The 25,332-nt window shown below is 45.0% G+C and overlaps 1 protein-coding gene across 1 annotated transcript in view; it reads left to right on the top strand.

The window, feature by feature from the left end:
- The window catches only part of atp1b3a (ATPase Na+/K+ transporting subunit beta 3a), a 71,362-nt gene that overhangs the window by 35,693 nt on the left and 10,337 nt on the right, over nucleotides 1-25,332 (top strand). Inside the window, exons 3-5 of the mRNA XM_043702799.1 lie at nucleotides 1,473-1,580; nucleotides 1,662-1,855; nucleotides 1,940-1,996. Coding sequence (XP_043558734.1) covers nucleotides 1,473-1,580; nucleotides 1,662-1,855; nucleotides 1,940-1,996 — 359 coding nt within the window. The remainder of the gene's footprint in view (nucleotides 1-1,472; nucleotides 1,581-1,661; nucleotides 1,856-1,939; nucleotides 1,997-25,332) is intronic.

The following is a 25,332-nucleotide window of genomic DNA, read 5'->3' as shown; positions in this document are numbered from 1 at the left end:
GGCTTTGTGCGTGGGAAATCATGTCTCACAAACTTAATTGAGTTCTTTGAAGAAGTAACAAAGAGGATTGATGAGGACAGATCTATATGGACTTCAGTAAGGTGTTTGACAAGGTTCCCCATGGGAGACTGATTAGCAAGATTAGATCTCATGGAATACAGAGAAAACTAGCCATTTGGATACAGAAGTGGCTCAAAGGTAGAAGACTGAGGGTGGTGGTGGAGGGTTGTTTTTCAGACTGGAGGCCTGTGACCAGTGGAGTGCCACGAGGATCTGTGCTGGGTCCACTACTTTTCGTCATTTACATAAATGATTTGGATGTGAACATAGGAGATACAGTTGGTAAGTTTGCAGATGATGCCAAAATTGGAGGTGTAATGGACAGCGAAGAAGGTTACCTCAAATTACAACAGGATCTTGATCAGATGAGTCAATGGGCTGAGAAGTGGCAGATGGAGTTTAATTTAGATAAATGTGATGTGCTGCATTTTGGGAAAGCAAATTTTTAGCAGGACTTATACACTTAATGGTAAGGTCCTAGGGAGTGTTGCTGAACAAAGAGACCTTGGAGTGCAGGTTCATAGTTCCTTGAAAGTGGAGTCACAGGTAGATAGGATAGTGAAGAAGGTGTTTGGTATGTTTTCCTTTATTGGTCAGAGTATTGAGTACAGGAGTTGAGAGTTTTTGTTGTGACTGTACAGGACATTGGTTAGTCCACTTTTGGAATATTGTGTGCAATTCTGGTCTCCTTCCTGTTGGAAGGATGTTGTCAAACTTGAAAGGATTCAGAAAAGATTTACAAAGATGTTGCCAGGGTTGGAGGTTTTGAGCTATAGGGAGAGGTTGAATAGGCTGGGACTGTTTTCCCTTGTGTGTCGGAGGCTGAGGAGTGACCTTATAGACGTCTATAAAATCATGAGGGGTAGATAGGGTAAATAGACAAAGTCCTTTCCCTGGGGTTGGGGAGTCCAGAACTAGAGGGCATAGGTTTAGGGTGAGAATGGAAAGATATAAAAGAGACCTAAGGGGCAACTTTTTCATGCAGAGGGTGGTATGTGTATGGAATGAGCTGCCAGAGGAAGTGTGGAGGCTGGTACAATTGCAACATTTAAGAGTAATTTGGATGGCTATATGAATATGAAGGGTTTGGAGGGATATGGGCCAGGTGCTGGCAGGTGGAACTAGATTGGGTTGGGATATCTGGTTGGCATGGACCAGTTGGACCGAAGGGTCTGTTTCCACGCTGTACATCTCTATGACTCTTAAGTTCACTGGAAAATACCACAAAATCTGGGTCAGCGTATCTTCCTTTTTAGCCAAACCTTAAATATTGTTTGAAATACAGTGAAAACACAGAAGGTCACCTAGATCTGAAAATAAAGGGTATGCGGCTGGATATTTAAAACATTTTTGATATATTCCTTAATGTACAATTTGACAAACTAATTGCAGTTTGTTTTCTTTATTTGTAGGTCTTATGATTAGACCAAAAGTGGGATCTTCCCTGGAAATTGTATTTAACAAATCTGATTATAAATCTTATGAAAAATATATCAATGCTCTTGATGGATTTCTAAAACGTAAGTACTGATTGAATTGAATATTTTCAATGTTCCTCTTTTACTGAACTCATTCTTGTTTCAATGCTTCTTCTTTAATAGCTTATGATGATTTGATACAAGCACAAAAAAATATTCTCTGTCACCCCGGCAAGTACCTCATTCAGCCAGATATTATAGCAGAGAAAAAGGCATGTCAGTTTAACCGGACAACACTTGGTGAATGCTCTGGTAATAACAATAACACTTTTGGCTATAACGAAGGAAAGCCGTGTGTCCTTGTTAAAATGAATAGAGTAAGTATTCCTTAAGAAATATCTTGTTTGAAAATATTCTTAAGGAGCTGCTTTTGAAACTAAATCTTCCAATTTTATTTCTAGATAATTGGGTTAGAGGCAGGTGGAGGAAGTAATCCTGTAGTAAACTGTACATCCAAGGTTAGTAAAAATCTATTTTTCTGTGTTGCATTCTACTTTTGTCATGTTTTTAGTTGCCAGTGATTCTGTTTAGGACCTGGTTAAACATGGCAATAAACATTCCATAGGGTTGAGAAGGCAAGATACTGCGGATGCTAGAAATCCGAAACAAACACAGAATGCTGGAGAAACTCAGCAAATCTGACAGTCCGTGTTTCAAAAACAATATGCAGGTTAGGTGAATTGGCCCCCATGCGAAGTTGCCCCATAGTGTCCAAGGATGTGCAATCAAAGAGGGTTAGCCATGGGAAATGCAGGAGTACAGGGATAGGGTAGGGAATGGGTCTGGGTGGGATGCTGTTCGGAGAGGTGGTGTGACTCAATGGGCCAAATGGCCTGCTTCCACACTATGGGGATTCTATGATTCTCTGACTTTTGTCAGAACTAAAAGGGATTGGAAAATGGGTTTTCTGTACTTTTGACAGAGTGGAGGCCCAGTGCAAAAGACAAAGGAGTTGTATGTGGTGGAGAAAGAGAAAAAGAAATGTAAGATGGTGTGAACTAAGGTGTCAAAGAAAGAGAATGAGAGAGAATGTGTGTTTTTATGGGAGTGTTTGTGTGTATGCGTGAGTATGTATGGGAGTATTTGTGTGGTGGGGTGAAGAGAGAATGACAGAACAGACATGGTGCTGAAGTAATTGAATTGAATGTTGAAAGCTGGAGATAAACCTGCTCTGTCCATCGGAATCCCCTGTCCTCTTGATTGTTTGCCATCACAATGAAGCACCCTCCTCCCACGGTGACCTCACAATGAAGCATCCTGCTCCCACGTGACCTCACAATGAAGCATCCTGCTGCATCCTGCTCCCACGTGACCTCACAATGAAGCATCCTGCTCCCACGTGACCTCACAATGAAGCACCCTCCTCCCACGGTGACATCACAATGAAACACCCTCCTCCCACGGTGACATCACAATGAAGCATCCTGCTCTCACAGTGACGTCACAATGAAGCACCCTGCTCTCATGGTGACATCACAATGAAGCACCCTCCTCCCACGTGACGTCACAATGAAGCACCCTCCTCCCACGGTAACGTTTCTGTCTTGAGCCTGTTGCATTGTTCCAAAGAATCAGAATGCTAGCTTCAGCAACAAAATCTTGTTTTCTACCTCAGCACTGCTCCCTCTCCCTCCCCTTCCCCCTCTCTCGTCCTCCCTTTAGCGCTGTCTCTCGCTTTCGCGCTAAATCTGATAGACACAGACAGAGACACACACACAGACACACACAGACACAGACAAATGCTGACATGCGCACACACACACACACACACAGACAGACAAAGGACCCATTCTCTCCCTTTCACAATGAATTCACACCTATTTTACATCTATTTTTCTCTTTCTCTTTCACCACCATTGACAATCCCTTTGTCGCTTACATTGGGCCTCTGCTTCTTTCAAAAGTATAAGACATTTTCCAACACCTTTCAGTTCTGAAGAAGAGTTGTACCAGACTCGAAGCATAACCTTTGCCAGTCCTGCTGAGTTTCTGCAGCTCTGTGTGTCTGTCTGCCTCTGTGTGTATGTGTGTGTGTATATATATATATATATATATATATATAAAAATATACAGACGCATGTAGGGATATATTGGTTCGTTCACCTATCTAGCACCCTACTTTGCCCCCATTATTCTGGATAAAATATCTTCTTCTTTTATGGGGAAATTTATGAAAGGAACTCCCAGATCTTGAAGTTCAAAGCTTCAGAGTGCATCAGAGTTGAACAAGTAGCAATACCACAGTCTAAATACTGTAAAATAATACAAAGAACTGCAGATGCTGGAGATCTGAAACAAACTTAGAAACTCAGCAGGTCTGGCAGCTTCTGTGGGGAGAGAAGCAGAATCATTTTTTCGAATCCAGTGATCCTTCTTCGGAATCAAATAATGTTGATGTGGAGTTGAGAGGAACTTTTACCCTAGTTACTGAAAATATACCACAAGCCTTTCCCATCTCCTATATACATTTTGGAGAACACTTTGTTCTTTTAATCACGCTTCCCATTGCCTATTTCAAAGCTCGTTCCCAAATTTTTAACTTGCACCTTTTAAAATTTATGATTGATCTTTCCAATTTCCTCCATACTAAACTTCCTTTTCCCTTCTGACGTTTAAGTGAAATAAAGACTTGTTTCACTGTCCATGACCAGAGACAGCCTCTGTGAGTCTGGTTCCTGGAGTTTGCATTTCTGACATTACATATTGGTTATGTGTACATTGATTGGAATTCTAATCTATTGCTAACTTATATAAGGTTTTAAAATGCTGTTATTAATTGAGTGTTTGGATAATCGAGTGTTTGGATAATCGAATGCCGGATAACAGAGTTTAGCCAAACGTTGGGACCTCGCGATCTTGCCCGGATTATCGAGATTCCTCTGTATAATTAAAACATTGAAAGTTTAGTTTTCCAATTGTACTTGGATATAATTTCGTACTTGGGTGTTTATCTAATGGAATAACATACTTATTCAATATTTATATGTCAGGATTTTCTTTTCTCTAGTTATGAATTATATCCTGCAGATCTGCTTTATTCTGTTCCTATTTGACCATAAATGTAATGTTGCTTATATGGTTATCAGTCCCTGTGCTCCTGGTCAAACTATTGCTCTGTAGTTGAGACCCAGCTTCCCACTTCCTCGTTGAGCCCAAGCTTGCTCCCTAAGTGCCAGCTCCCATCCTTCGCCCTTAACCCGCCGACTCAGCGAACACATGACATGCCTCAGGTTCCATCAAGATCCTTGCCGTGGTTCCAAAGATTTGGAGTTCCGACTCTGCTTCCAGCTGCCTTTGACAGGTGAGAGTAAAAGAAAAGTGGGAGAAGCACAGAAACAAGCAGTGCATCATGGGGAGGTGATGGCCCAATGGTATTATCGCTAGATTATTAATCCAGAAACTCAGGTAATGTTCTGGGGACTGGGTTCGAATCCTGCAATGGCAGATGGCGCAATTAGAAAATGACCATGAAACCATTGTTGATTGTCAGGAAAGGTCCATGTGGTTCACTATCACCCTTACTTGGTCTGACCTACATGTGACTCCTTACCCAAAGCAATGTGATTTACCTCCTGGGAAGTTAGAGAGGGACTCTAGTTACTACCCTAGCCAACGATATCCACATTCTGTGAATGAATTTTAAAAAATACTAAGAAAGACACCGTATGAGAGGCAATTGGTCAGAGAGACATGTGGAAAGTGAGAGAGAGGATCAGAGAGTGCCTTGCATAAAGAGTAAGACACATGTAGTGTTGGAGATGACTAGTTAATGAGGCATCAACAACTGAAGATCAATGAAAGCAAAGAATTAAAGTTGAAACTCATACCGCCCTCTTTCCCCCTGCAACCAATCAATCCTTGGCGACACGGTGGCACAGTGGTTAGCACTGTTGCCTCACAGCGCCTGAGACCCGGGTTCAATTCCCGCCTCAGGCGACTGACTGTGTGGAGTTTGCACATTCTCCCTGTGTCTGCGTGGGTTTCCTCCGGGTGCTCCAGTTTCCTCCCACAGTCCAAAGATGTGCAGGTTAGGTGAATTGGCCATGCTAAATTGCCCGTAGTGTTAGGTGAAGGGGTAAATGTAGGGGAATGGGTCTGGGTGGGTTGCGCTTCGGCGGGTCGGTGTGGACCTGTTGGGCCGAAGGGCGTATTTCCACACTGTAAGTAATCTAATCTAATCTAATCTAATCTAATCTAATCCCATCAGCACGACCAGTCTTGTCAACTTGGAAAATTCTGCCTCATTGTTTGAATGAAATGGTGTTTAATCTTCCAATAAAATTGTATTTGCATTCCTACATGGATAGACCATTCACCATCTATTTTCCTTTCTCAGCTCTTACCCCAACAAAAGTGACACTGACCCATTACTCTTGGGATTGAGCTCTTGTTGATGAAGACAGCATCCAACACTGTCTTTTCAACCAGTTCTCCCACTAGCCGGGGAAGGGGCCGAGAAAGTGTTGGAAATGCTCAGTATGTCTGACAGCTTTCATGGAATGATAGTTTTACTGGGCGTTATTTACTGGGACGGTGTTACTGGGCGATATTTACTGGGACGGTGTTACTGGGGGGCATTTACTGGGGTGGTGTAACTGGACAGCATTTACTGGGGTGGTGTTACTGGGTGATATTTACTGGGATGGTGTTACTGGGGGGCATTTACTGGGCCAGTGTTACTGGATGGCATTTACTGGGGCAGTGTTACTGGATGGCATTTACTGGGGCAGTGTTACTGGATGGCATTTACTGGGACGGTGTTACGGGGCAGCATTTACTGGGGCGGTGTTACTGGGCAGTATTTACTGGGACGGTGTTACTGGACGGCATTTACTGGGGCGGTGTTACTGGGCAGTATTTACTGGGGCGGTGTTACTGGGCAGTATTTACTGGGACGGTGTTACTGGGCGGTATTTACTGGGGCAGTGTTACTGGGACGGTGTTACTGGGCGGTATTTACTGGGCGGTATTTACTGGGGCAGTGTTAATGGGTGACATTTACTGGGGTGGTGTTAATGGGCAGCATTTACTGGGGTGATGTTACAGGGCGATATTTACTGGGGCGGCATTTACTGGGACGGTGTTACTGGGCGGTATTTACTGGGGCGGTGTTACTGGGCGGCATTTACTGGGATGGTGTTACTGGGCGGTATTTACTGGGACGGTGTTACTGGGCAGCGTTTACTGGGGTGGTGTTACTGGGCGGTATTTACTGGGACGGTGTTACTGGGCGGTATTTACTGGGACGGTGTTACTGGGCAGCATTTACTGGGGTGGTGTTACTGGGCGGTATTTACTGGGGCGGTGTTACTGGGCGGCATTTACTGGGGTGGTGTTACTGGGCGGCATTTACTGGGATGGTGTTACTGGGCGGCATTTACTGGGGCGGTGTTACTGGGTGGCATTTACTGGGACGGTGTTACTGGGCGGCATTTACTGGGGTGGTGTTACTGGGCGGCATTTACTGGGGTGGTGTTACTGGGCGGTATTTACTGGGGCGGTGTTACTGGGTGGCATTTACTGGGACGGTGTTACTGGGCGGCATTTACTGGGGCGGTGTTACTGGGTGGTATTTACTGGGGCGGTGTTACTGGGTCGCATTTACTGGGGCGGTGTTACTGGGCGGTAATTACTGGGGTCGTGTTAATGGGCGGCATTTACTGGGGTCGTGTTGTGGGCGGTATTTACTGGGGCGGTGTTACTCGGCGGCATTTACTGGGGCGGTGTTACTAGGCGGTATTTATTGGGGCATTGTTACTAGGTAGCCTTTACTGGGACCGTGTTACTGCACTGCATTTACTGGGGCAGTGTTACTGAGCGGTATTTACTGGGATGGTGTTACTGGGCAGTATTTACTGGGGCAGTGTTAATGGGTGGTGTTACTGGGCGGTATTTACTGGGACGTTGTTTCTGGGCGATATTTACTGGGGCAGTGTTACTGGGCGTTATTTACTGGGACAGTGTTACTGGGCGGCATTTACTGGGGTGGTGTTACTGGGCTGTATTTACTGGGACGGTGTTACTGGGCGGTATTTACTGGGACGGTGTTACTGGGCGGTATTTACTGTGACTGTGTTACTGGGTGGTATTAACTGGGACGGTGTTACTGGGTGATGTTTACTGGGACGGTGTTACTGGGCGGCATTTACTGGGCGGTGTTAATGGGCGGTATGTACTGGGGCGGTGTTACTGGGCAGTATTTACTGGGGTGGTGTTACTGGGCGGTATTTACTGGGGCGGTGTTACTCGGCGGCATTTACTGGGGCAGTGTTAATGGGCGGCATTTACTGGGGTCGTGTTACTGGGTGGTATTTACTGGGACGGTGTTACTAGGCGGTATTTATTGGGGTTGTGTTACTGGGCGGTATTTACTGGGGCGGTGTTACTCTGCGGCATTTACTGGGGCAGTGTTAATGGGCGGCATTTACTGGGGTCATGTTACTGGGTGGTATTTACTGGGACGATGTTACTAGGCGGTATTTATTGGGGCATTGTTACTAGGCGTCATTTACTGGGACCGTGTTACTGCACGGCATTTACTGGGACCGTGTTACTGGGCGGTATTTACTGGGATGGTGTTACTGGGCAGTATTTACTGGGGCAGTGTTAATGGGCAGTATTTACTGGGGTGGTGTTACTGGGCGGTATTTACTGGGACGTTGTTTCTGGGCGATATTTACTGGGGCAGTGTTACTGGGCGGTATTAACTGGGGCAGTGTTACTGGGCGGCATTTACTGGGGTGGTGTTACTGGGCGGTATTTACTGGGATGGTATTAGTGGGCGATATTTACTGTGGCAGTGTTACTGGACGGCATTTTCTGGAGTGGTGTTACTGGGCAGTATTTACTGGGACGGTGTTACTGGGCGGTATTTACTGGGGCGGTGTTACTATGCGGCATTTACTGGGGCGATGGTACTGGGGCAGCATTTACTGGGGCGGTGTTACTAGGCGGCATTTACTGTTCCTGATGTGGTCCATGTCAAGTGGTTGGGGAAGCAATGGGGTAATTCTTGTTAATCCCTAGGGTAAAGCATTATCTAATCAAGTGCTTCCTGAGTTCAGTTTGTGACATTAGTTCTGGATGTAACTTTGCTCGCTGAGCTGGAAAGTTTGTTTTCAGATGTTTCGTCACCATACTAGGTAACATCTTGAGTGAGCCTCTGGATGATGCACCAGTGGTGTTCTATTTATATGTTTGACATTCCTTGGGTTGGTGATTTCATTTCCTGTGGTAACCTCATTTCCTATGGTGATGTCATTTCCTGTTCTTTTTCTCAGGGGGTAGTAAATGGGATCTAAGTCAATGTGTTTGTTGATAGTTTGGTTGGAATACCATGCTTCTAAGAATTCTCGTGCGTGTCCCTATTTGGCTTGTCCTAGGATAGATGTGTTGTCCCATCAAAGTGGTGTCCTTCCTCATGAGGATACTAGTTAGAGTGGGTCATTTGTTTTGTGGTTACTTGATGATCATGTAGCCTGGTGGATAGGTAGTTTTCTGCCTGTTTGTCCAATGTAGTGTTTGTACAGTCCTTGCACAGTATTTTGCAAATGACATTAGTTTTGCTTGTTGTCTGTAAAGGGTCTTCCAAGTTCATTAGCTGTGTTGGTGGGTTTGTGGGTTACCATGATGTCAAGGGGTCTGAGTAGTCTGGCAGTCATTTCCGAGATGTCTTTGATGTAGGGGAGAGTGGCTGGGGTTTCTGGACACGTTTTGTCTGTTTGTTTGGGTTTGTTGCTGAGAAATCAGCGGACTGTGTTCATTGGGTACCCATTCTTTTTGAATACACTGTATACGTGATTTTCCTCAGCTCTGCATAGTTCCTCTGTGCTGCAGTGTGTGGTGGCTCGTTGAAATAATGTTCTAATGTAGCTTCGTTTGTGGATCTTGGGATGATTGCTTCTGTAGTTCAGTATGTGGTCTGTATGTGTTGTTTTCCTGTAGATGCTGGTTTGAAGTTCCCCATTGGCTGTTCGCTCGACTGTGACATCTAGGAATGGCACTTTGTTGTTGTTTTCCTCCTCTTTAGTGAATTTTATACCAGTAAAGGATATTATTGATGGTCTTGAAGGTTTCCTCTAATTTGTTTCATTTAGTGATGACAAAGGTGTCATCCACATAGCGGACCCAGAGTTTGGGTTGGTTGGTTGGCAGAGCTGTTTGCTCAATCTCTGCATTATTGCCTCTGCTAAGAACCGTGATATCGGAGATCCCATGGGTGTTCCGTTGATTTGTCTGTAGGTTTTGTTGTTGAAGGTGAAGTGGGTGGTAAGGCATAGGTCCACTAGCTTGACAATACTGTCCTTGCTGATGAGGTTGGTGGTGTTTGGTGTATGTGTCTTTGGGTCTTCTAATAGTGTAGTCAGTGTTTCCTTGGCCAGGTTAATGTTGATTGATGTAAACAGGGGTTGTTACATCAAAGGAGACCATTATTTCATCATCTTCTATCTTATTGTCTTTGATGGTCTTCAGGAATTCTTGGGTGGAGTGGATGGAGTGGCGTGACCCTTCTACTAAGTGTTTTAGTCTGTGGTGTCGCTCCTTGGCCAGTCTGTAAGTTGGTGTTCCAGGTAGCAAGACTATGGGTCTGAGGGGACTTCTGGTTTGTGAATTTTGGGTAATCCATAGAAGCGTGGTGTACTGGATCCGTCTGGTTTCATTTTTTTGGAAGTCGGTCTTATTTATTTCTCCAGATTTCTGAAGTTTTTTGAGTAGGGCTGTGATTTGGTTCTCTAGTGACCCACTCTCACTAGTATCCTTCAATTGAGGAAATTTGGCATGACGGCAAATACTTTTGCCAACTTTTATAGGTGTGCTGTCGATAGCATTCAGTCTGGATGTATCACTACCTGGTATGGCAACTGTACCATCCAAGATCAGAGACAGTTACAGAGAGTGGTGAACTCAGCCCAGACAATCCCAAAGGCCACCCTCCCATCTATAGAATCCATCTACCAGGCCCGCTGTCAAGGAAAGGCCGCTAGCATTCTCAAAGATCCATCCCAGCCTGGCAGTGTTTTTCTACAACCTCTACCATCGGGGAGAAGGTACAGAAGCCTGAACACATGCACCAGCCAGTTTTGTAATAGTTTCTACCCAACTGTTGTTAGAATACTGAATGGACTCTCAAACTCTTAACATTCGCCTGTCCCTGTGTTTTTGTTTTTGCTGCTGTTTACCTATTATTTACTATCTATACAACTTAACTGTGTGATCTTCCTGTATTGCTCACAAGACAAGGCTTTTCACTGTGCCTCAGTACATGTGACAATAAATTCAATTCAATCCTTACATACAGATGAGGAAGGACACCACTTCGACTGGGACAACACATCCATCCTAGGACATGCCAAACAGAGACACGCATGAGAATTCCTAGAAGCATAGCATTCCAACCGGAACTCTTATCAACAAACACATTGATTTGGATCCCAGTTACCACTCCCTGAGAAAAAGAACAGGAAATAACATTACCATAGGAAATGATGTCACCACAGGAAATGAACTGGGACAACACATCCATCCTAGGACAAGCCAAACAGAGACACGCATGAGAATTCCTAGAAGCATAGCATTCCAACCGGAACTCTTATCAACAAACTCTTACCATAGGAAATGATGTCACCACAGGAAATGACATGACCAACCCAAGGAAATTCAAACATATAAATAGAAAGCGGGCTACACCACCAGTGTTTCATTCAGAGGCTCACTGAAGATGTTAGTGAGTATGGTGATGAAATATCTGAAAATGAACCTTCCAGCTCACAAGCAAACCTACTTCCAGAACCTCAATCTGAGCGAGAAATCTTCTCAAAAGTCGTTATGACATTGGTGTCCGTAAATCCTGCTTGCAGAGCATCTGGCCGCTGGCAAGCTGGGAGTTCCGACAGCATCATTGGGAATGACAGCTACTTCAAAGGAATTCACTAGAGATCGTCCCTGGATCACTGGACTCGGAGAAGTGTCAGCTGTCACAGTAAAAACCGCCCATTAACTGTCCCAGTAAATACCGCCCATTACTGTGGTGTGGGGGAGGGGGTAAGGAGAGGTTTGCAAGAGTTTGTGGGCCAGGGAGGAGGGTGGTGGCCTAGAGGACAAGATGGTTAAACCCCCCTTTTTCATCTGCCTGCTTCGTTCTATCACTGGGCAACGTGTTCTGGCCATAACTTGTAAAATGCTTTGTACCAGAAATGTCACTCAGGAATGTCTATGTATACTGTATATATAGGTACTACTGTTTGAGACATCTTTTCAGAAGAAGTATGTGAATCAAATAGTTTTTGTGCTCAGTGTGCCAGTGCCTTTACTTATTTTTTGGAGATATTTAGTTTTGTTTGTGAAGTGTGAGCATTAGTGGCTGGTCCATTCCCAATGATGTAGAGAAATTACGAGTGGGCAGTCTTGTTGATGCCCTCCAGACCATGCCAGCTTACAGTGCACCATCACCATGTTGCAGGTTGTGTTACACTGACAGGGATCCAGGTCAGGATGATAATTGCCTTGGAGAGGAACCTGCAGGTGATGGAGCTCCCATGTAGGGGCTGTCTCTGTCCTGTTAGAGGCAACTAGTTTGGATGCTACAGTCAAAGGAGTTTTGTGACATTGCACACTTACACCTTACTGTCTCTGTGTACTGGTGATGGAGGGAGTGAATGGTTAAGGTGATGCATGGCAAAGTTACCTTGGATGGTGTCACGTTTCCTGAGTGTCACAGCTGCTGTCCCCCAGATATCTCCCTTGTGACTGCTGGTCTGTAGATGATGGACAGATGGTGGCAGGTGAGGTACTGTCAATATGATTCCCAGATTCTGACCTGCTCTTGTAGCCACGGCAGACATGTAGCTGGTCTGGTTGCCAGTAACCTCTCTTGGCATTTATAGTGGGAGACTCAACAATGAAATGTGTTGTGGAGAAATGGTTTGATTCTCTTTGCTGGAGATGGTCATTGCTAGGCAATTGTGAAACACGAATGGGACTTGGTCCACACCAGCACAAATGTGGAACCTCTTCAGGTTGTTTGCTGTGTGAACGTGGAGTGCTTTAGTAATCTGAGGAGTCCTAAATTGTACAGAACATTGTGCAGTCCTCAACAGACATCTCCTCTGACTTTTATGATGGAGGAAAGGTTGATTGAAGATGGCTGGGCTGAGGGCACTACCCTGAGGAACTCTTGCAGAGACGCTCTGTTAATGGATCTCGAGGAATGCAACATCCTTCCATTCTGCTCGATATGAGTCTAACCAGCTGCAGTGTTTTCCCACACACCCACTGACACCAACATTGACAGGGGTCCTTGATGCTACAGTTGATCATGTGCAATGTGGCAGTCCCCCCACCCACCCAGCGTCCCTCAACCTGTGGGATCCTGCCCTTTAGACGATGTTTAGGGAAAAGCTGTAGTGAACTCTGGAGCAAGGTCCTCTGGTGGAAACTAAACTGAGCAGCAGGGAGCAGGTTATTTCTTCTTGAATGCTGCTTGATTTACTGATAACTTAGAGTCAGTTGGTAAGACAATGATTTGCTGGATTGAGTTTGTTCAGTTTGTTGTACAGACCGGAGCAGCATTTCATGTTCTTGGGCATATTCAGTTGAAACCAGGGATACTCCATCTGGGATAAGGCTCAGAACTGTTTCTGTCTTCCAGCACCAAGAACCGTTCTGTGGTATCACACAAAGTGAATTGGATTCACTGGAAACCACCATCTGTGGTTCAGGAAACTTCACCAGAAGATGCGAGTTGATCATCTAAGTTGCAGTTCTGGCTGATATTGGTTTCAGTGCTTCTGCCTGGTCTTGTTTTTCACTCGGATGCACTGACGGTCTGAAGATTGAGATATCTGTGGAGCCACCTCCTCTTTTCAGATGTTTAAATATCTCCAAATGCCATAATGCAGTCTGAACTTGTGTGACTGGGACCATTCATCTGCACAGCTGGATTACTAGCCCACTGACGTTACCATTGTGCTCCTGACCCTCCAGAAAATGTTACATTTTCTGATCAAATGTTGACGAACATGTTGGGTCAGCTTCTCAAATTTGTTCCCTGATTTCCCCTGAGGCTTTTTGTTGGATCCTAGTGATGGAACATTCTGGAAGCTGCTGTTTTGGAGTTAGCAGTGTGAGCTGGATTGATCATTGCAGTGGATTCTCTGTTTACTACCATGTAGCCAAGCTGCCTGGATCAAACTAGGAGCTATCAAAGCAGCTGGGTTCCAAAATAGGCAAACTTTTTGATGCAAGAAAGGATCAGGGTACTTTCCAGATGGTATGAAGTTAAATACAGTGGATGTCCAAACAGACTTGAGGGGTCAGGTGCACAGACCTATAAAATGTTACGAACAGGTGCAGAAAGTAATCAAGAAAGCTAATGGAATGTTGGTCGTTATATCTAAAGGATTCGTGTATAAGGATGTAAAAGTTATGCTGCAGTTATACAAAACCCTGGTCTCGGGGTCCAGACAGTGACTAGAGACTTTGTAGGACATTTGGGGTGGCACGGTGGCTCAGTGGTTAGCACTGCTGCCTCACAGCACCAGGGTCCCAGGTTCAATTCCAGCCTCGGATGACTGTATGGAGTTTGCACATTCTCCCCTTGTCTGCTTGGGTTTCCTCCGGGTGCTCTTGTTTCCTCCCACAGTCCAAAGCTATGCAGGTCAGGTGAATTGGCCATGGTAAACTGCTCTTGTATTAGGTGCATTAGTCAGAGGGAAAGGGGTCTGGGTGGGTTACTCTTTGGAGGGTCACTGCGGACTGGTTGGACTGAAAGGCCTTTTTCCACACTGTAGGGAATCTAATCTAATGTGTGATGCTGAGTGTAGGTTGATAGCACATACAGAGAGAGGATCACCCTGCAGACATGATAGCCTAGAAGAAGGAAGGGAATGGGTGCCCAAATTATCAAAAGAGAAAGAGTCAGGGATTACAGGAATAGTCTGATGTCTCTCTCTCAATTCTGACGTCCAGTTTGGAAGCTGATGAAGGTGCGGACTGCTCAGGGGAGTGCAGTCAGAGGCGTGTTTGTGGCGCCACAAGCAGCCTGACCGTACGGGAGGGGAGGGAGAAGGAGGGAGGTGCAATAGTCACAGGGGATTCAGATCCCACTTGGAGTGAGTATCTGGGCATCATAAGGTTGGATTGGCCTTGGAGGGGGGGGGGGGGTACAGTGTAAATTTACAAGAATGATACCTGGACTTCAGGGGTTACGATACAAGGCAAGATTATACAAATTAGCCCTGTTTTCTGTAGAATTTCAAAGGTTAAGGAGTGATCTGACAGAAATCTTCAAGACATTGACAGGAATAGACAGGGTAGATAAAGATAAGCTATTTGTGGACTGTAGAATTAGGGGAATAGACCCTAACAATTAGGGCCAGGCATTCTGAAGAGGTAGGTGAAAGTGAGGACTGCAGAAGCTGGAGATTAGAGTCAAGGTTAGAGTGGTGCTGGAAATGCGCAGTAGGTCAGGCAGCATCCGAGGAGCAGGAAAATCGATGTTTCAGGTTCAGACCTCATTCTGAAGCGGTGTTAGGAAGCAATTCTACATACAAAGGGTCATACAAGATTTCCACCAATAATGCTGGATCAATTGTTGGTTTTAAGTCTGAGAGAGGTAAACTTTTGTGAAGCAGAGATATTAAGGGATAGAAGAGATAAACAGTTTTGAGTTAGACCACAGATCCACCGTGATTTTATTGAATGGTGGAACAAGTTTGAGGGACTGAACGGCCTACTCCTATTCCTGCACACTCCTAATTATACCAGTGGCCATTGGAGTGCTACTTCCAGAGTTCTTCGGGTTAGACTGATCTCCTGGTCCCCAACAGGTGGAGCTTCTTGATTATCCTGGCAGCCATCTTGTCACTGACGTTGTGGGAATGGGTGAGGAAGAAAAGGAAAATGTTCTTCCCTGAAGGAGCAGATTCCCGTTTGATTCTGTGTCATTTTGTTGCTCCCTTTGTTTAAGACCGAGTTAAGGCAGCACAATGAAAGCAAATCGCTCTCAATAGGCTCACGCCCTTTCTACTGAGGAGTTAGCATAATGTAGATGGCTAGTGTAAAATTGTAAAGAACAGAAACTAACTGTTTTCACAGTCTCATTGGTCCATGCTAATGTTCAGATGTACCCGAGGATCAATAAGACTGAGCTACATTTCTGATAGGTTGATGATACAGACTCCCTGTACCAGGGAGGTACCAGGATCCATCTGCCTGCCTTTACAAGTGGGGACCCTCTGAGAGGGCTGAAGGCAGTGGAGGATTGGGGGAGGTTCGAGTGTAACACAGAGAATCACAGCAGCACTCCTGGCTTCATACAGACATGTTCATATGGAGAAGAAAGTTCCAGAACTCAACTGTGGCTTTGGTCAAAGAATCTTATGGGTTTGTTTGCGATACTGTTACAGGTGTTTGGTCCATAATTTACATATTCAGGAAGATGATCTCATTTTTTTTAAGCATTCGCCTGAGACATATACAAAATGGGTTCCACAACTTTGTAGGTGGTGTGGAGGTGCCGGTGTTGGACTGGGAGCAGGGCACATGGAGACTGGTTACAGATTGTCTGACTGTGGGGGGGTTCCATGATCATATTGAATAGTGGATCAGACTAAGGCCAGAATGTCCTACTCCTGGCCCTAATTCATAGCAACCTGCTTTAGTTGGCTTTGACTTTCTGCTGAATTGGATAACGGTTTCCATGGATAGCCCAGATCTTTGGTGATGAGGCAGTAGCAAGTCTCGCCATTAAAGCTACCAGCTCTCAGCTGCATTGGAGAAAACATGATTTTATGATGGGGCGTTATGGATGATAAATCTTCAAAGGTGGATTTTTCATGTCTTCCCACATTTAGTGTAGATGGTTTTCTCTGTATTTATAGTTGGCAAAGGGCCTGATTCAAAATACAAAGTTGAACTCTCTCTCCATTTATGTCCCAGTATCATTAATCCATTAAGAGTCAGTTTGTCCTCCTAGTCTCACAGCTTCTTTGTGGAAACATGTAAATGTACTGAGGAGGTTCTTCAAACTTGTGGCCTACATCCTGATGAGTAGGTGCACTTGCTGATATTTGATGAGTGGAATTTGATTAATAGTTTAATTTATATTTACTCAATATGTTGTAAATAGTTGGCATTAGGCCACAACTGGGCTTCGGTCTATGAAATAATGAGGGGTATAGATAAGGTTAATGGTGGCTGTCTTTTCCCAGGATGGAGGATTTCAACGCTAGGGGATACATTTTTAAGGTGAGATGAGAGAGATTTAAAAAAGACGTGAGCGTCAAATGTTTAACACAGAGTGGTCGTGTGTGGAATAAACTTGCTGAAGACGTGATGGCTGTGGGCACAATTGCAACATATAATAAAAGACATTTGGATAGGTCTATCAATAGGAAAGGTTTGGGTTTGCATCCCACCATAGTTAATGGTGAAATCTGAATTCCAAGATATTCTAAAATTAAGAGTCTAATGGTGACCATTGTCAGGAAAAACCCATCTGGGTCACTAACATCCTTTAGGGAAGGAAACTGCCATCCTTATCTGGTCTGGCCAACATGTGACTCCAGACCCACAGCAATGTCTTGACTCTTAACTGCCCTCTGGGCAATTAGGGATGGTAATAAATGGGCCTTATCTAGTGATACCTACATCCCATGAACCATTTTAAAAAAACATGCCTGCAATGTGAGTATTGCAAGCTGGGGCAGTGTTTGTTTATCACTAATTACCCTTGAGAAGGTGGGGGTGAGCTGCCCTCTTGAACTGCTGCAGTCCATGTGCTGTGGGTTGACCCACAATGCCATTAGGGAGGGAACTTGCAGGGGGTGGTGTTCCCATGTATCTGCTGCCCTTGTATCTGCCAGAGACACCCACATCCCTAATGAGCGAGATTTTAAACATTTTGCTAGCCCATCAGCTTGGTAAAAGCAGACCAGCAATGTGGAGCTCTCCTTTGGCAGATGCCACTGGCTGGAGGCTATTAGTTGAGCCCTAGTCATCAGGAAATGCGCTGGTGAGAAGGTAAATGATTTCTTGTGAAGTGGGGTTGCTGGAAGAGGAGTCAGAGACAATGCCACTAACTGCCCACGGATTGGGGGCAAACAAAACCCACCATTACATTGGGTGGCACGGTAGCTCAGTGGTTAGCACAGCTGCCTCACAGATCCAAGGGCCCGGGTTCGATTCCAGCCTCAGGCGACTGTCTATATGGAGTTCGTACATTCTCCCCGTGTCTTCGTGGGTTTCCTCCAAGTACTCCGGTTTCCCATGACGTGCAGGTCAGGTGAAATGGCCATGCTAAATTGCCATAGTGTTAGGTGCATGAATCAGGTTTAAATATAGGGTAGGGGAATGGGTCTGGGTAGGTTACTCTTCGGAGGTTCGGTGTGGCTTTGTTGGGCCAAATGGCCCGTTTCCATACTGTAAGGAATCTAATCTAATCCACAAATAGTGACATCTTGAAATATGCCCTGTTACAGAGGAGAAGGTGTTGGATAGCTTAAAAATGGATAAATCCCCAGGACCTTTTTAAGTGTAGCCTAGAACACTGTGGGAAGCTAGGGGAGTGATTGTTGTTCCCCTTTCTGAGATATTTGTAACATCGATGGCCACAGGTGAGGTGCCAGAAGACTGGAGGTTGGCTAACATGGTGCCACTGTTTAAGAACGGTGGTAAGGACAAGCCAGGGAACTACAGACCAGTGAGCCTGACCTCAGTGGTGGGCAAGTTTTTGGAAGGAATGCTGAGGTACAGGATGTACATGTATTTGGAAAGGCAGGGACTGAATAGGGATAGTCAACATGGCTTTGTGCATGGGAAATCATGTCTCACAAACTTGATTGAGTTCTTTGAAGAAGTAATAAAAAGGATTGATGAGGGTAATTCAGTGGATGTGATCGATATGGACTTCAGTAAGGCATTCGACAAGGTTCCCCATGGGAGACTGATTAGCAAGGTTAGATCTTATGGAATACAGGGAAAACTAGGCATTTGGATACAAAACTGGCTCAAAGGTAGAAGACAGAAGGTGATGGTGGAGGGTTGTTTTTCAGACTAGAGGCCTGTGGCCAGTGGAGTGCCACGAGGATCGGTGCTGGGTCCGCTGCCATATAAATGATTTTGATGTGAACATAGGAGGTACAGTTAGTAAGTTTGCAGACGACACCAAAATTGGAGGTGTAGTGGACACGAAGAAGGTTACCTCAGAGTACAACGGGATCTTGATCAGATGGGCCAAGATGTGGCAGATGGTGTTTAATTTGGACAAATGTGAGGTGCTGCATTTTGGGAGAGAAATCAGGATAGGACTCATGCAGTTAATGGTAAGGTCCTTAGTACAGTTCATTGTTCCTTCAAAGTGGAATGACAGGCACAAAGGATGGTGAAGGAAGTGTTTGATATGCTTTCTTTTGTTGGTCAGAGTATTGAGTATAGGCGTTTTGGAATACTGTATTCTGTTCTGGTCCTCCTGCTAAAGGAAGGGTGTTGTGAAACTTGAAAGGATTCAGAAAAGATTTATAAGGATGTTGCCAAGGTTGGAGGGTTTGAGCTATAGGGAAAGGCTGAAGAGGCTGGGGCTGTTTTCCCTGGAGCATTGGAGGCTGAGGGGTGAGGTTTATAAAATCATGAAGGTCATGGATAGGGTAAATAGACAAGGTCTTTTCCCTGAGGTGGGTGGAGTCCAAAACTAGACGGCATAGGTTTAAGGTGAGAGGGAAAAGATTTAAAAGGGATCTGAGGGACAACATTTTCATGTAGAGGGTGGTGCGTGTATGGAATGAGCTCCTGCCAGAGGATGTGGTGGAGGCTGGTACAATTACAACATTTAAAAGGCATCTGGATGGGTATATGAATAGGAAGGGTTTGGAGGGATATGGGCCGCGTGCTGGCAAATGGGTCTAGATTTATTTAGGATATCTGGTCAGCATGGACGAGTTGGACAAAAGGGCTGTTTGACTCTATGGTCAATAGGACACCCTGGTTTCCAGAGACTAGTTCCAGTTTTCCAGTGACTAGTTCCAGTTTTCCAGTTGGGAAACTGGCCATTTTTCCCACCTGCTTGGCAGGTGGTGGTTTGAGGCCTTGGTGTGGCCATTAATTGACCAATTAAAGGCCTTAAATACTGGCAAATCAAGTAACTCTCCATTGGACCATTTCACCAGCACTTCATTGGTGAGGGAGTTTGCGTCTTGCCAGGGAACACTATTTCTCTTGCCATCCCTTTCACAAATTCTAGGAAGGGGAGACCTCTAATTTTAGTTTTGATGGTCATGTCATTTTACTTCCATTCTGCTAACTTGGGTAGTATTATTTGATGGAAAAGTGAGGACTGCAGATGCTGAAGATCAGAGCTGAAAATGTGTTGCTAGAAAAGCGCAGCAGGTCGAGGGTTGGGACTGAGGCAAGGTGGGGGGAGGGGAAATGAGGAAACTGGAGAAATCTGAGTTCATCCCTTGTGGTTGGAGGGTTCCTAGGCAGAAGATGAGGCGCTCTTCCTCCAACCGTCTCCGATCGACTCCCTAGGCAGTTTTGGGCTAGTATCTAAGGAAGGATGTGCTGGCTTTGGAGGAGATCCACAGGAGGTTCACAAGAATGATTCTGGAGTTAAAGAACTTGCCATATGAGGAGAGGTTGAGGACTCTGGGTCTGTACTCAGTGGGGGTTAGATAGGTAAGAGGGATCTGATTGAAGCTTATAGAATATTGAGAGACCTGGATAGAGTGGACATGGAGAAGATGTTTCCACCAGTAGGAGAGACAACGACTTGAAGGGATGACCCTTTAGAACAGAAGTGAGGAGGAATGCCTTTAGCCAGACTATGTGGACTCTGTATAACTCATTGCTGAAGAGAGGGCTTTGGAGACCGAGACATTGAGTATATTTAAGACAGAGATAGGTTCTTGATTGGTCAGAGGATCAAGGATTATGGAGAGAAAGCAGGGGAAACATATGAGCCACGATCGAATGTGTAATAGACTTGATGGGCCAAATGGCCTAATTCTGCTCCTATAAGTTATGCTCTTCCCAGTGAGCTCCAAACAAAAGGCTTTAACAATAGGTGACTTTTGTCAGCAGCACAGGAACAGGGCTGTAGTCACGGGTGGAAAGTGATGAGTGTACATTGAGGCTGAAGGAGCTTATTCAATTTATTGGGGCATTTGGAGCTTCTAAAACCTGGCAAGGGATTTGGGGGAGAATGAATGAAAGGATCAGCTGCTGTTTTGAAGAGAAGGAGTTTGTGAGACTGATTGTTGTGAGGCACAGGACATCTCATTAGTATTTAGAGAGCTGATTAAAAAAAAATCTTCGGCATGTGTGCATCCAGCTGGTGAACGTTTTGGTTCTTTCAGATCGTGTAGAGAGTGTGAAGCCAGTGGGACTGGACAGATTGTTACTGCCTTACAGGTTTCCAGATACTGTCAAAAGTAACGTTGCAAGGAGTATAGGTGTTCTTGTAAAGTATAGGTGTCCGTTGTAAAGTGAAATACAGCAGAGGTACACAATGAAAAGCCATTTGAGGTATTGCTTAAACCAGGAACAAATTGTGGTGTAGAATGTGGAGGATGATGGACTGTTTACCAGTGCATAGAGTCATAGAGATGTACAGCATGGAAACAGACCCTTCGGTCCAACCTGTCCATGCTGACCAGATATCCCAACCCAGTCTAGTCCCACCTGCCAGCACCCGGCCCATATCCCTCCAAACCCTTCCTATTCATATACCCATCCAAATGCCTCTTAAATGTTGCAATTGTACCAGCCTCCACCACATCCTCTGGCAGCTCATTCCATACATGTACCACTCTCTGCATGAAAAAATTGCCCCTTAGGTCTCTTTTGTAGCTTTTCCCTCTCACCCTAAACCTATGTCCTGTAGTTCTGGACTCCCCGACCTCAGGGAAAAGACTTTGTCTATTTACCCTATCCATGCCCCTCATAATTTTGTAAACCTCTATAAGGTCACTCCTCAGCCTCCGACGCTCCAGGGAAAACAACCCCAGTCTGTTCAGCCTCTTCCTGTAGCTCAGATCCTCCAACCCTGGCAACATCTTTGTCAATCTTTTCTGAACCATTTCAAGTTTCACAACATCTTTCCGATAGGAAGGAGACCAGAATTGCACACAATATTCCAACAGTGGCCTAACCAATGTCCTGTCAGGCAACATTCATCATCACATTGAGGCAGGGCTAGAACCTCGTGTCAGTTTTATTTACTTGCTCTGCTTGATGGTTTCCTGCAATGAGTCTTCCCCTCTCTGCTAAAGTTTCTCAAAACTGAAATACTTAATCAACCAGTCTGGCTGTGGAGCCTGAAGGCACTGAAACAGTCAGCTATTCCCCCTTTTAGTTTCAGAGAAGAATTGAGAAGTGTTCAGATTGGACAGCGGGGTGGGGTTGGGGTGGGGAGGGGGGAGATGTTGTGGTGAGGGAGCAGGTTGCATACGTACTACGGGGGTTTCCTGGGACACCTTTAAGTTCATGCAATCAAGAGAGATGCCTGAGAATTACCCAGCATTCAGCATCACTCACATCAAGAGTCAATGGATCGATCTAGAAGTTTAACAACTGGGGAAAGAATACTGTTGCAGTTGTTTAAGAGGCTCAGTGCAGATTCCATCAAGAAAATGTTGGGAGTGGGTCAGTGACTGAGCTTATGCCCTGTCCTCCACTCACTGTTTTATTGTATAATGTGCCACTTGACTCTTCTGTAGATCTGGACACACTCCCAAGCTGCAGAGGGTTCAGGAGCGATTGACCAGGATGTTGGTGGGTGCGGAAGGTTTGAGTTATAAAGGAAGGCTGGGACTACTTTCACTGGAGTGTAGGAGGTTGAGGGGTGACCTGATAGAAGTTTATAAAGTAATGAGGTGTATAGATAGAGTTAAGGGTAGGTGTCTTTTCCCTAGAATGGGGGATTTCAAGATAAGGGGGCACATTTTTAAGGTGAGAGGAGAGAAATGTAAAAAATATGAGGGGCAAATGTTTTACACAGAAGATGGTTTCCTGAGGAAGTGGTGGATGTGGGTACAATTACAACATATAAAAGACATTTGGATGGATACATGAATAGGAAACGTTTGGAGGGATATGAGCCAGGAGCAGGCAGATGGGACTAGCTTAGTTTGGCACATACTGGTTAGTCTGTTTCTGTGCTGTATGGCTCTCTGACTTTCAACAGGAACAGGAGTAGGCCATTCGGCCCCTCAAGCCTGCTCTACCGTTCAGTAGGATCATGGCTGATCCAACACTCCTCATGTCCTCTTCCCTGTCCTTTCTCTGTAATCCTTGATTCCCCCAACTGATCAAGAATCTATCTCAGCCTTAAATATGCACAAGGGCTCTGCCCCCACAGCTCTCTGCGGCAAGGAGTTCTCACAACCCTAGCAGAAAAGACATTCCTCCTCATCTCAGTCTTAAATTGCTACCCCTTTATTCTGTGCACAGGCCACTTTCAACACGAATAAAATTGATTCTTACCTCATGGTTCAATGAAACAATATTCTGTAGAAGATGAGCTACATGTTTTTGATAGTGAAACACTGATGATTTTGACACTCCACAACGTTGTCAGAGGGAAGTATGAATTTACTGACAGTAACTGTCTGTGGTCAGTGCTGACCGATGGATCTATCTGGAGGAGAAAGTGAGGTCTGCAGATGCTGGAGATCAGAGCTGAAAATGTGTTGCTGGAAAAGCGCAGCAGGTCAGGCAGCATCCAGGGAACAGGAGAATCGATGTTTCGGGCATACGCCCTTCTTCAGGAATCCTTTCCTGAAGAAGGGCTTATGCCCGAAACATCGATTCTCCTGTTCCCTGGATGCTGCCTGACCTGCTGCGCTTTTCCAGCAACACATTTTCAGCTCAGGATGGATCTATCTGAGCTATTTAGGGAAAAGATAACTACCATCAACTCTGTCTATACCTCATTATTTTATGAACTTCTATCAGGCTGTAGTTATGGCCATGTTGGAGTTCATTGACTAAAACCAGCATGCGATTTCAGCTTTCAGAGATCCTCCCTCAAGCATTAAGAGAGTCTTGACGAGCACAGAGTGATAGATTTCCTGGTGGAGCCAGGAACGTGGAGCTGTGGTTACAATCAGACCAAATCTGCCATGACCTTCCTGAAGGGAGGGGCAGGCTTGGAGAGATTATATTTAACTCCTCATTCCTACATTCAGAAATATGAACTTGGGCTGGTGGTTCTGTGAGTTGTTGCAATAAGCTGCATTCTGAAGGAGAGTGATAAAACGCCCAATGAGTTAATCAGTTTTGGTTTATTTTAATCTGCTAATTTGGTTTAGGTTATGTATTAATCAACATGAAGTCTCTTCTACCGATCTGCTAACTTCCGTGCAGATATTTTCACATGTTCAAATGGTGTGTGAGTATTTAAACAGGTAAAGTCACTATTGTCTGACCAGATCATAGGCTACTCAGAGAGAGAGAGACAGCTGGTGGTGGTTTAGCGTGGAGGGTCATCACACCCCAGCTGGGGGGAGAGATTGAGAAGGAGAGTCCTTCATGGTAACCTGAGATGGTGTGAGAATTGAACCCACACTGTTGGCATCACCATTATAAACCAGCCATCCAGCCAATTGAACTAACTGAACCCCAGTATTTAAACACGATGTACTTAATCATGCTGAACGCAAACATGATTTGTATATATCCAGAAATAGGTTTTATGCTGGATTCAATTTTGGATGTATTAAAACTTTGAAAGAGATTGATGCAGTAATTATATCAATTAAATACATAATTAGAAGCAAAATTAACAGATTAAAATAAACCAAAACTGATTGGGTGTTTTATTACTCTCCTTCAGAGTGCAGCTTATTGCAACAACTCACAGAACCACCAGCCAGAGTCTGTCTTCAATTCACAAGGTTCATATTTCTGAATGTAGGAATGAGGAGTTAAACATAACCTCTCCAAGCCTGCCCCTCCCTTCAGAAAGGTCATGGCTGATTTGGTCTGATTGTAACCACAGCCCAACTTTCCTGGCTCTCCCAGCAAATCTATCACTCTGTGCTCATCAATACTCTCTGCTCCCACTCCCTTTTGAGGAAGAGAGTTTGAAGAACTCGTGACTGTGAGAAAACATGTCTTCACATCTTTTGTCATTGAATATAGAACAGTACAACACAGGAACAGGCCCTTCGGCCCACCATGATGCCATTCTGAACTTGTCCCATCTGTCTGCACATGGTCTGTATTGCTGTACCTCCTGCCTGTTCATGGGTCTGTTTGAATGCGTCTTAATTGAAACATAGAAACATAGAAAAAATACAGCGCAGTATTTGGCCCTTTGGCCCTCGATGTTGCGCCGATCCAAGCCCACCTAACCTACACTAGCCCACTATCCTCCATATGTCTATCCAATGCCCGTTTAAATGCCCATAAAGAGGGAGCGTCCACCACTGCTACTGGCAGAGCATTCCATGAACTCACGACTCGCTGAGTAAAGAATCTACCCCTAACATCTGTCCTATACCTACCACCCCTTAATTTAAAGCTATGCCCCCTTGTAATAGCTGACTCCATACGTGGAAAAAGGTTCTCATGGTCAACCCTATCTAAACCCCTAATCATCTTGTACACCTCTATCAAGTCACCCCTAAACCTTCTTTACACCATTGAAAACAACCCCAAGTGCCTCAGCCTTTCCTCATACGATCTTCCTACCATACCAGGAAACATCCTGGTAAACCTCCTCTGCACCCGTTCCAGTGCCACCACATCCTTCCTATAGTATGGCGACCAAAACTGCACACAATACTCCAGATACGGC

This window comes from Chiloscyllium plagiosum, chromosome 13 (assembly GCF_004010195.1).
Source record: "Chiloscyllium plagiosum isolate BGI_BamShark_2017 chromosome 13, ASM401019v2, whole genome shotgun sequence".
NCBI lineage: Eukaryota > Metazoa > Chordata > Chondrichthyes > Orectolobiformes > Hemiscylliidae > Chiloscyllium > Chiloscyllium plagiosum.
This window is presented reverse-complemented; position numbering and strand designations above follow the sequence as displayed.